This window comes from Monodelphis domestica, chromosome 8 (genome assembly GCF_027887165.1).
Source record: "Monodelphis domestica isolate mMonDom1 chromosome 8, mMonDom1.pri, whole genome shotgun sequence".
Classification (NCBI taxonomy): domain Eukaryota; kingdom Metazoa; phylum Chordata; class Mammalia; order Didelphimorphia; family Didelphidae; genus Monodelphis; species Monodelphis domestica.
The window spans coordinates 17180296-17192452 of record NC_077234.1 but is presented as its reverse complement, the minus strand read 5'-3'; the positions used below and the strand labels follow the sequence as shown (position 1 = coordinate 17192452).

Genomic DNA, 12157 nt, shown 5'->3' with positions numbered 1-12157 from the left:
CTTCCATCAAGGTGCCCCCTGGCTGGCACTCTTCACATGAGCCAACACTACCACCATTTCCATTAGGTAACCAGAGCTCCTTCTCCTGTGTCTCTCCTTGGTCCTGCCAGATTTTCATTCAGAGCAAGGACTTGTCCACTCATGGAATAACAGAGCTAGAAGAAATCATGGAGGTCATGCAGACACTAAGGCAAATAATACCCTAGAATTGAGTTATCTTATAAGGTTTTATAGTCAAATAAAAAGTCTCACAGCATTTTCTCCATTTGATTTATTTCAAAGTGCCACATTTGCTTAAGAAAAAGACCAGAAGGAAATTCTCTTCCCACCATAGAAGAAATATTTCAATATGATTGAGAAATAATTCCAGGAAATAGAACAAGGCTTCCCTCCCATGGCTTTATCATTTTAATGGCAATTGCTGGACATGAGCCAATCACAACGAAATGCATATGTACACGGGAAGTCAGCAGAAGACTTTGGATACAGAGTTCATTTAAAACACTTTGGGCCTTGCAAATAATCAGCAAAACTAAATCCTGCCAGCAAAATTAAAAATTAAAACCGCAATTAAATCCAAATACAATTTGCGATTACCCACCATTTTGGATAACCCGTGGTCAGTTTTGTTGTAACTACAAATTTATCTTTTGCCTTTCATGCTAAGTGAACCCAAAGGTAAATCCCTTCCCCTGCTAACTCATTTACTCATCATGGAAACACCAAGCCCCAAACAACCAAATACCAATCTTTGGAATGTTTTCATAAGCTACTTTCCCTGCCTGGGCAAAATTCTGGTGTGATCTTCCATGTTCTGGGTGAAAATGAACCCATCAGAGCCTAAATCAATATTTTCCTCTAAAGGAACCAAAAGCAATGAGGTGAGAACCCCCAAATCCCAGGAGCAAGAACAAAGCCTATCATTATTGCCATTTTGAACCATGACTCGAACCTAATTTAGTCATCAAGTACAACGGTAGAAACCGTGACGTTCATCTCACTGCTGACGGAGGCCGACGTCAGTTGGATGCTCCTGTCGGTGGTGGGGACCTTCCCGCCAACGATCTCATCCGTGTTCCTCTTGGGCCGCAGCAGGATGATGTAGCACTTGGGGGCAAATACACAGCCGAGCAGACCAAAACTAGACGCCAGGATGGCAAAGATTTCCACGGCTACTTTGAACTTGCCCTTGGTGCTCAAGTACGCGGGGACAAAGGAGATCCAGACGATGAAGAACACCAGCATCCCGAACGTGATGCACTTGGCCTCGTTGTAATTATCAGGCAGCTTTCGGGCAACGAAAGTGGTTAGGAAGGAGAGCAAGGCCAGAAAGGCATCAAAGCCAAATACTGAGCACAAGAACTCAATGGACCCTTCGTTGCATTCCAGAATAATCTTGATGTTTTGGGACTCCATGTTTTTATACACCTTTGGGGGCATCATCACCAAATAGGCAGTGCAAAGAGCTGACTCAATGAGAACTGAAAAGAGAACAATGAGCTTTTGATAAAGGGGCCGGATGGATGTAAATCTGACCTTTGATTTGGATACTCTGTAAGATAAAAATAAGGCAATGGTCTTCCCCAAAATGCATGAGAGACAAAGAGAAAAGCCCATGGCGAGCGTCACTTGGCGGGCCATGCAAGACCAGTTGTAGGGCTTGCCAATGAAGAGGAGAGAAGTGAGAAGGGTGATAATGAGAGAAAGCTGGAGAAGGAAACTCAATTCCCGGTCATTGGCTTTGGCCAGTGGGGTCTTCCTATAAATCACATAAACCACTGTGACGGCCACGACCACCAAGGCCCCGAAGATGGACAAGGTCACAAGGGTGAAACCTAAGGCTTCGTCATAACCCAGGAATTCCACCTCTTTCAAAACACAATCATCCTTGGCAGCATTGGACCAGTAATCTTCATGGCATTTTTCGCATTCCCTTGAACCTGGAAAACAAAGGTTAGAGAAATGGAAAGTCTTTGTAGTAGTAGAGAATCCTATTTTCTTTGTATTTTGTACTAATTGAATAATTAGAGATCTTGGAGGTTATCTACACCAACTCCTTCATTTTACAGATGAGGGAACCGAGACTTCCATAAGATAATGGCATGCCAAGACCTATACTGCTAAGTAGTGGAAAAGCATCATGGAAAGAACTGGATTTTAGGTTCAAATCATAGCCTTGGCATTTACTACCTGTGTTACCTATAAAAAGTCCCTTAGACTTACGAGAAAGAATGCTATCCACATTCAGAGGAAGAACTGTGAGAGTAAAAACACAGAAGAAAAACAACTGCTTGATCACATGGGTTGACGAGGATAGGATTGGGGCATAGACGCTAAGCAATAACCCCTGTGCAAATATCAATAATATGGAAATAGGTCTTGATCAATGACACATGGAAAACCCAGTGGAATTCCACATCGGATACAGAGGAGGGGAGGGAAAGAATATAAATCATATAACCATGGGAAAATATTCTAAATTAATTATTAATTATTAAAATATTCTAAATTAATTAATTTTATTAATTAAATAAATTTTTTTAAATTAACTAAAAAAAGTCCCTTAATCTTCTTGGATCTCAGTTTGCTCGTCTATAAAACTGGTATACATATCTTTTAAGGCCCCTTCTGACTTGGAATAAATCCATCAGCTAAGCACTGACAATCATCTACTAGGAACTCAAGAACTATGCCAAGTGCTAAGTATTCAAATATTAAAAAAAAAACAATAGTCCTTGGCCTCAGTGAGCTTATATTTTATCAGGGAAGCAACACTTAACATATATGCAACTAGATAAAATAAATCAAGGTTCACTTCAGGAGGGAGGCACTAGCAGCTAGGAATTTAGGAAAGCCTTACGGAGCGTAGGAGATGGTACTTGAAGTGAACATTGAAGGAGGTTATATCTAGACAAAAGAAGGAAGAGCCCAACCCAGTTTCATAGCCTGGGAAAGGAAGAATTTCTAGTTTTTTAAATCAACCTGTTCTTGGGGGCCAAAAGAGGAAACACTTCTCAAAAAATATCGCCATTCAGTATTAATTTTCCTCAAAGCCATGTATGTCTCAAAGGGTTTTTTAAAACAACAGAAGAGTTTGTATTTGATTCTGGGTGCAATAGGAAGTCACAGATGGGACCACACAGGTTCTTTGACTTGCCTAAGGTCACACAAGGAGTAACAATAGAAAGTTCTTTGTATTTGTAAACCTCCACCCCAGCAGGGTCCTTGGCACACAGTAGGCCCTTATATTTTCTTGTTGAATGATTCTTCAGAATTTTTTGCAGTGCTATTGTTAGTTCTCACTTCCCCTTTGGTTCCTCCTCTCCCTTCCAAAATGAGGATAAACTTGATCTTTGTACCAAATAAGCAAATTCATATATTTCTCGTATCCAAAAATATAAGTCTCAATCTGCACCCAAGTTCGTTATAGTGTTCTCAGGAGATGATTTATCAGTGGTACTTTGGAACTATGGGTGGTTGCTTTCTCTTCCATTTATAATGTTGCTCCTGGGGAAGTAACAGCCCTGAGTGTCACTGCTCTGCCAAATACTCTCTTTGCATGGAACCAAGTGATAACAATTGGTGAGGAATATCAATGATCACCATAGAGGAATCAGGAATAAGTTTGCATTAATTATCATTCAAGAGGTTTTAGTTATGGAAATAAAGCAGCGACTTTGTTCTAAAATACAACCTCATCATACATAGTCATGGAAAAAAATAATTTTCAAATGTCCAGAAAAGAAAGACAATAGAACAAAGTTCATTTACCTATTCTATGACATTAAAAAAAAAAAGAACACCCTCATTGCACCCAACCATCTGTTTCACAGAAGGCAAAAGGTGACTGGACGATACCTGGGGTCCGGGAGACATGGCCATCTGCGCACACGAGGCAATCGAAACAGCATATAGGCTCCCCTTGACGAATCCCCTTCCTGGTTCCAGGTTTACAAAGATCGGTGCAAACTGAATGGGGAATCTAAAGAATACAAGGATAAGATATAGACTTTTAATCTACACCATTAATGAGACTGAAACTGGGGTGATAGGGACAAATCCAGGTCTAGAATACAGTTCTTCTCTTCCCTCATCTCCCCAGTCCAGACTAAGGGTTTACTCTGGAAAAGAGAACCAATAATTGGAAAATCCAGCATGAAACCTCACTACCAACTCTGCCTTGTGGCTCCCTCTAGAACAGGAAAGAAAGATGGGAGCAACTCCAACCCTTGAACTTTCTTCTGTGTCAATATCTTCCTCTCTAACCCACCAATGGATGCTCTTTAAGCTATTTGAAGGGGAGCCATGGAGATGGAAGAATTGGGGTTTGGGGAGGTGAGATCTCAACTGGAGAGAAGTTGGCCAACAAGAGATGTATTCTTGGAATGATCCCATGGTCCCAGAATGGGTTCATGCAAATGGTGGCAAGAAATTAAAGAGTGGAATGAGGAAAAGGTCAAAGGAGGGATACCAAATGGCTGAGGGACTGCAAAAATCTTAGCATGACCCAGAGTTCCACTCTGCCTCTCCTCCCTAGCTCTCCCTAGAAGTCTTCTGGTGCCAGGGGCACAGTAAGTAGCCACCCTCCCTGCCAATGAAGATTAATATTGACTTAGAGAGTTATCTAAATAAAAATAAGGTTTGAACCCAAATCTTCTGACCTAACAGATTTAGAGTTCATTCCTCTGTAGGGGAAGAAAATATTTTTATATAAACATCCTATTCAGCTCCATAGCCTTCCCCCTCCATAAAAAGGGAATGAGTCACTTTGAAGACCAGATCTGGGGAATAAAGGTAGATTCCAACACAGTGAAAGCACATACCAGACCCTTAGGGGCCACGTCATTGCTAGGAGTTTGCTATTGTGTAATTAGAATCGGCTCCCCAGGACTCCCTTTCCCAGCATTCCATTTGCGTATTTACTCTAACCTACTACCATAGAGAACATATATAAGTTTTGTGTAGCTCCTCCCTCTCTCTTCTTCCCAGAATGGGGCTGTGGAGGCTGGGGGGAGCCAGGCAGGAGAATTTTACTCACATGGTTTTACTCAGGCTTTTACTTTTGTTCTTCTACTTCAAATGATTACTAATAAATCTTATAAAATATAATACTTGGAGTTATGGACATTCATTTAAATTTTACAATATCAGAGTTCTCTGTAGAAATAGAAATGCACAAAATAGGGGTCTAAGAGGACTAACCTCCAGTGTTTCAGTATTCCAGAATACAGATGTATTTTCCTTCATGATCAGCTCATGTTTGGAATGGGTGAACTTGAATTTCCCAATCTTCACAAAGTCAACTTTACCAGCATCATTCAGTTGCCAATTCAAGATGTCATAATATCCAGTCACATCTCCATTTTCATCAAGTGCCAATTCGTCACCATTATGGGCTTTAAATTTAAGTGTTTTCAGATAGTACATTAACTAGGAATCAGGTGACAGTAACAGAAGTTTGTCAAAATCTTCGTAGTTTAGAAAACACGATTTTATGATTTTAAAAAAGCAAACTATTTTGAACCTGGATAGCCATTACTAAACTTGGAGCCCTGCTCTTAGTCATAATATCTGACTGTATTGTAGCTAACTGAAAGATAATACCAATATGGATGGATGCTGAAATTGTCTTTATGGACTTCTGAGTAGGAGAAAAAGGGGGGATTGCATCACATTCAATGCCAGGCAATGTGTAGTATTACTGAATATTATAGTAAAATCTGTTGTGTGAGATTATAGGACGTGGGGGTGCACAACAGATGAATAAGGATAGTCTTCCAGAGTAGAAGGCAATGAAGTACCCCTAATCACTCCCATCCAATTCTGACCACATTCTTCATTGAAGTTTCATAGTCCTAATTAGAGGGACCATAATTCAATACTACCTCAAAGGGCCAAGCTTTGTACATTCACACAATGCTTTTGAACACACTAAAGATAGATGAAAAATTCTTATTTTGAAGTAAAAAATATAAAAATATTTTTAATTTTTAATTAAATATATATCTTTAATTAAATATATATCTAAAATATATATATAATTGTTTTATTAAAGTACATTTGTATAGATAGGAAAAATTATGATAAATTATATTACTTTTAAAATATTTTTTAATTCTTTCAAAAATTGGTACTATTGACAGGTCTGATCCTTCTAGTATTCATTCATTGAATCACAGAGCAATAGGACCTCCCAACTGAAGACTACCTCCGTGTCCACCCAATCCAACCCATACCCACCCAAGATTCTCTTCTACAACACCCCACAACAAGTGTTCATTCAGGATCTGCTTGGAGACCTCCAACGAGGGGCAGCTCAACCACAAGAGAGTCCATTCCATTTTGAGTTAGATCTAATTGCTAGGGACTTTTTTCTTGCCATTAGCAAATTTCTGTTTCTCCTACTTTTCCCTAATTCTGCCCTCTGAAACTAAGCAGAGAAATCTAACTTTCTTCAATGCAGCAACTCTTCAAATATTTGAAAGCAGATATTTCCCCTCCCCTCCTTAAGTCTTCTCCTGTATAGTCTAAACAGCCTCTATTTTCCCAACATATCTATTGTCCAGTTGTCTTGGTACCCTGATTGTCCCTTTCTGGATTCCATCTCAGCTATGCCTTTCCTAAAACATGGTGCTCAGAACTGAACATAGTTCTCTAGAGGTCCCTGGGGGAGGGTCAAATGTTTGAGAACTGTGATCCCTCTAGTTCTAGGCATCATCCCTCTTTGAATTTAGCCCAGGTTAATCATCAGCTCTTCTGGCTGCCCCCTCACATTCAATCCTTTCATTTGTCACAGGAGTTGTTTTCCTCATCCTATATTTGTGAAATTGATTCTTGGAACCCAAGAATAGAAACAAAAATCTTTCTCTAATATTTATGTCATTCAACTCACTACCATTGGTCTCTAGCTGGGAATAGTCTGGATTCCAACTCTTGGTGTCCAGCATATTCAGTCTCTCTCCCATCATGCACTAGTTGTGGACTAGGTAAGTATGCATGCTATTTGTGTCATTAGGCACACCACCGATTAAATTCTCAGCCAGCACAAATAGGGCCAAGAACAAATCTCTAGGGAATACCACCAGAGCTCTTCCTCCAAGTAACATTGAGCCATCTCAGACCATCATTAAGCCAGTTTCCCATTTGCCAAATTGTACTGTCACTCTGTCCACCTCTCTCTATAATATTATTTATAAGAATGTCATGACAGACTTAGGGGATTGCCTTAGAGTAACACTAAGGTAGAAATTAATGAGATTTGGTCTTTTTTCTGAGACCAAGTTTTTGATGGGATGAAAATGGGGAAGAAAAGACAAAAGTAGTGGATGTCTGTGAAAAGATAGCCAATATGGGATAATGTATTATCCCAGCGAGGATTGAGATCCCCAACCCATAGTTCACTTACTGCACTGCCATCCCTCCACTTTTGACAATTCTTTCACCCAGCTGCTGCATTTTGAATGTCCTTCTGACACAGAAGAAGGCAGGGTTTAGCTACGGTCATACAAGTTCTTCGCCACTCACTCCAAGCAGATGGCTAACATGATGGGCTCTTTAGCAATGCTCTAAGCCAAGAACTCACTGGCATTATTAATTTAATTAAATTATATATTTTTTATATTATTATTTATATATATTTATAATTATTAATTAATAAAGAGGCATCATTAATCGATGCCTCTCAGCTCCTAGACAAAGCTCAGAGTCATTTCTGTCGAGTACTCCCCTTTTGTTTTTTCCCATCACTTTACTATGCTTGAGCAGAGTCTTTTCCAAGGGCTATGGCTACCCGTCCTTCATAGGGCTTCATAGATCCACAGAATCAGAAGCAGAAGGAATCTTTGGTCTCCTGTAGGCCAGTCTTTTTATTTAAAGAAGAAACTGGAGCCTGGACGGAGGTTAAGTCATCGAATCAAGATCATCTAGCTAGTAAGAATAGAGCCCACCCAAGTCCTTGATTCCCAATCCAGCACTCTTTCCTCTAAATCAGCAGGATGGAGCCACCCAGGGCTGTTTCCATGTAGACTCCCATCATCCTTGTGAAACAATACCAAGGAAGATGATGAGCCGTCATGACGCCCAAAATAACAAGAATCCAACTAAGCCCTAATGTTTCAAGGGTGTTTGTGAACGAAATCGGAGAGCAGCAAATAGACAATCGACTGAATAGATCAGCCCAAATTCTAGTGTTGATAAGAGGAGAATCTCTACGTTGGAACTCTATAGCATGCTCTATGGGAGTTTATAATCATCCCATTTGGCTTTTCCTTCCTGAATAGGAGCGGAGGCCCTGCCTTCAAGTGTGCTACAGAAGAGGAGTAGAAAACCTTCTAACCAACAAGCTCAGAAAATGGCGGGTTCATCTCCCTTGAGAAAGCCCAATATAAAAAGTTTGAAACGTGCCACCAGATCGAAAATGGGGCCGGTGTGCTGAGACGCAAAGAAGATGAAGAAAACTCATACCTGCCAAGGCTCAAAGTCTTCCAAATAGGCACATGTATTTCCTGGCAGATAAGGTCCTTGTCCTTCTATGCATCGACTCATTTCATCCAGAGCGTACGCCAAAGCGTAAACGGCATTTTTCACATTATTTGTTATCCGGAGCTGGGACATATCCAGATAGGTATTTTCCAGGTCCTCCAACTTCTCCTCGCCGGTACAGAATTTATCAGACATCGAGTGGACTCGGTTTTCTCTTCCAGTCATGTTGACCCTGTGGTCAGAATTATAGGGCACGCTGCTGTTGGGCCAGGTGCAGTTGAAAGCCGTCTGCCAGAACTCGATCGTGATGTTATCGTTGGGATCCTTGCTGGGATGCACATCATAGAGAAATTCTTTTAGGCCTGGGATGTCAGACCTCGGAACAGCAAACCCAATGGTTCCCCCAAAATAGGGGAAGTATTCAGGCTTCGCAATGAGGGAGGACGTTATCCAGGCCTCGCTGGCGATCCACGTTCTATTTGTGATGCCATTATATTCAATTTCCAACACGAAAGGGCTGAGGTCAATATCTGACGTGTAAAGCACGATGACCGTAGCTGTAGAGTTCTTGATGGTCTCAACAACAGCTGCCAGTTTTTGCTGGTTGTAGATCTTGGGGATGGTTTCGGAGAATGCGATGCAGAGACTGGCCTTCTCTATTTCCTCCTTGAAAATTTTGATGCCGTATTTCCCATAGTCATCATCGGCGGCTATCGTGCCAATCCAGACCCACCCGAAATGTTTGATAAGTTCCACCATGGCTGTGGACTGGAACTTGTCACTTGTTATTACACGAACGTAAGCTGGGAACTGGTATTTGTCGCTAAGAACCGAGCAGGATGAAGCGTAGCCAACCTACAAGAGAATACATTTGCCTCATTAGCACTAAAAAGAATTTAAGTAAGTCATCAGGCCCTGATTATTGGGGGCTCTAGCCTTCTCCCATTCCTATTCAACAGAGAAAAAAAAAAGGTTTTCTTCCATTCTACTTCACAAGTATTTTATAAAGCACCTACTATAGACCAGGCACTGAGCTAGGTACTGTGGATACAAAGATGGCACCAAAACAAATCTCTGCCTTAAACAGCTTGCATCCTACAAGCAGATTTCTTTATAAATACAACTCTGGGGGGGGGGCAGCTGGGTGGCTCAGTGGATGGAGATCCAGGCCTAGAGATGGGAGGTTCTGGGTTCAAATCTGGCCTCAGACACTTCCCATCTGGGTGACCCTGGGCAAGTCACTTAACCCCCATTGCCAAGCCCTTGCCACTCTTCTGCCTTGGAGCCAATACAGAGTATTGGCTCTAAGACGGAAGGTGAGGGTTTAGAAAAATGAAAATAAATAAATACAACTCTGAAAGTGATGATTGTTTCTAAAAACAACAGCAATAATAATAATAGCTGATACGTCTAAAGCAGTATGAAGTCTAAAAAGTACTTTGCTTTTTTTTTATTTCAGCTTTACTTGCCTATGCCCAGCATCAACTGCTTATGAAGACCCTAGTGTGTACAGCACAGAGTTCTAGACACTAGAGGAGATAAAGAATTTAAATAAGGCAGAGCCCCAAAGCTCCTCAATGAATCATTTCACCAGTATTTATTAAGCCTCTACTATGTACCGAGCTCTCACTAGGAATCTCATCAAGCCTGTATGTAGTCTAGTTGGGAAATAAAACACCCACTTCAATAACTAAATTACATAACATTACAGGATAGATGGCACTTAGAAAGGGAAAGCAAACTATTTAAGGGGTTCACTAGGACAATAAGAGTCTTCTAATAGCTGAAAAAGTGGGCAAGTAGAAGAGGGATTGATTTCATTCTATTTGGACTCCATGGGCAGAACCAGGAACAATGAGTACAAGCTGTAAAGAGGCCAATGGAAGCTTCACGTTAGGAAATATCCCAACAGTTAGAGCAGCTCATACAGCGAGGTCTTCAAGCAAAGACTGGATGGACACACGTTTATGGTGGAGTAGAGTACTTTGGCAGGAGGAGGAGAGGAAGAAGGATGGATCAGATGAAATATCCACCAATGTGTCTCCTAACTCTAAAATGTCATGATTCTAAGTCAAGTTCAAGGGGGAAGATCACTTCTGACCAGAAGATGAGGGAAGGCTTCCTGGAGGTGGTGGAATTTGAGTTGGGCCAAGTAAGAATTCTACCAGTGAAGAAGAAAAATTGTTTAAATATTTGTGAGTGTACTTTGTTTTTTCCTCACTCATATTTCTTCCTTTATCCCTATTGGTCAAAATTGAGAGGCAGTATGGCAAATTAGGAAGAGCTCTGGACTGGAAACCATGAAGACCTAGGCTTAAATATGGCCTCAAACATTTACTAGTTGTGTGTCTCTTGGCACTTAAGTCAACGCTTAACCTCTGTCTACCTCAGGCTCTTCTTCTGGGAGATGAGTGATTTGGACTAGATCAGCTCCAATGTGTCTTCCAACGCTAACCTCATGGCCCTCTGATTCTCCTGGAAATCCACTGCTGTAGCAGCCAATAATACTGGGGAGCAACATGACAAGCCTGCCTGAAGGTTGGCCTCTCCTGGGGCAATGACTGCTGCTGAGTAGCTTTTTCTTCAACCATGGCATTTGAGAGTTAGCAGGAACCTCAGAGATTGCCTACACTTTGGACAAGAATCCCCAGGGAAGGGCATGGGCCATCCAGACTTGCTAGGCTATTTCCAGGAGGAGGAAGAGGAATGCACTGCTACCTACCCAAGTAGCCCATTCCCCTTGGTAGAGGGAAAGAAGTCTAAGTGGTAGGTAGTGTTTCTTTAAGACAAGTTAAAATGTCTAGTCATTACTCTGCCATCTTGTACTCATGACATTAAGACAATTAAATTTGACTTGCCTAGTAGGAGTGCAGAATTGAATTCAGGTCTTCTTAGTACTCTATCCATTGCATCACTCACCTGCCTCAGAATTAACTTCTCCCAAGTACCCAAGGGAAGACAGGGCCAAGGAAGATAACACTACCCCTTCCTTTCCAATCCTCTAGCCAAAAATGAAGTAAATGACATTTTCACGTTTGCCACCATCTCCCTCAAACATAGTTTGTCCTTCTTTTCTTGAGCCTTAGTCTACATCCAATTCTTGAAGTACCTGAGGGAAGTAATAGAGGCCCAGGAGCCTTGAAGTGGCCACAGACAGGGCAGATCCTCCTGCTCCAATGACCCCAGCCAGGGGGGCACCAGCACTGCATCGAAAGTTGGGCTTGTGTTCATCCTGTCCCGTCAGGAATGACAACGTCCCTTCCATGGACTTGGAAATGGTGAAGCAAGAGTCAAAAATCTGGTAGCCTAAGGTGATATTGGGCAAGATATCTTTCCTTTGGTTGATCTCGTTGACTGTGTGGATCATGGTTTTGGTCCAGCGGAAACCTCGGAAGTAAAACCTGGAAAGAAAAGAAGAGGCCAAAGTTGGGTTGGGCGACATAGAATTGCCAACATCTTCCTGCTGCTGCCTTGTTTAGTAGGAGCTTGGTGATACAGAATGAAAGCCTTTATGAATAAGAAGACTATTTTGTCTTCAAATTGCCAATATCTACCACTGCCCAGCACAAGAGCATGGAAGATCCACCAGAGAGCCAGCCTCACGGTTTGGAAGACCTGGTTCAAGTCTCACCTGTGATGATTACTGACTAGGACTGGGCAAATCATTTCATTTCTC

General features: G+C 41.5%; 1 protein-coding gene across 3 annotated transcripts in view; it reads right to left on the bottom strand.

Moving 5' to 3' along the window:
• Window positions 1–256: 256 nt before the first annotated feature.
• VN2R653 (vomeronasal 2 receptor 653) overlaps window positions 257–12157 on the bottom strand; it is a 46904-nt gene continuing 35003 nt past the window's right edge. For 2 of the 3 annotated variants that reach the window (XM_056806797.1, XM_056806798.1), the window contains exons 2-6: window positions 11591–11882; window positions 8464–9336; window positions 5203–5430; window positions 3859–3982; window positions 257–1940 (exon numbers count right to left, since the gene is read on the bottom strand). In XM_056806797.1, the coding sequence (XP_056662775.1) occupies window positions 958–1940; window positions 3859–3982; window positions 5203–5430; window positions 8464–9336; window positions 11591–11848 (2466 nt within the window). In that variant the 5' untranslated portion in view covers window positions 11849–11882 and the 3' untranslated portion in view covers window positions 257–957. 3 annotated transcript variants of the gene reach the window in all.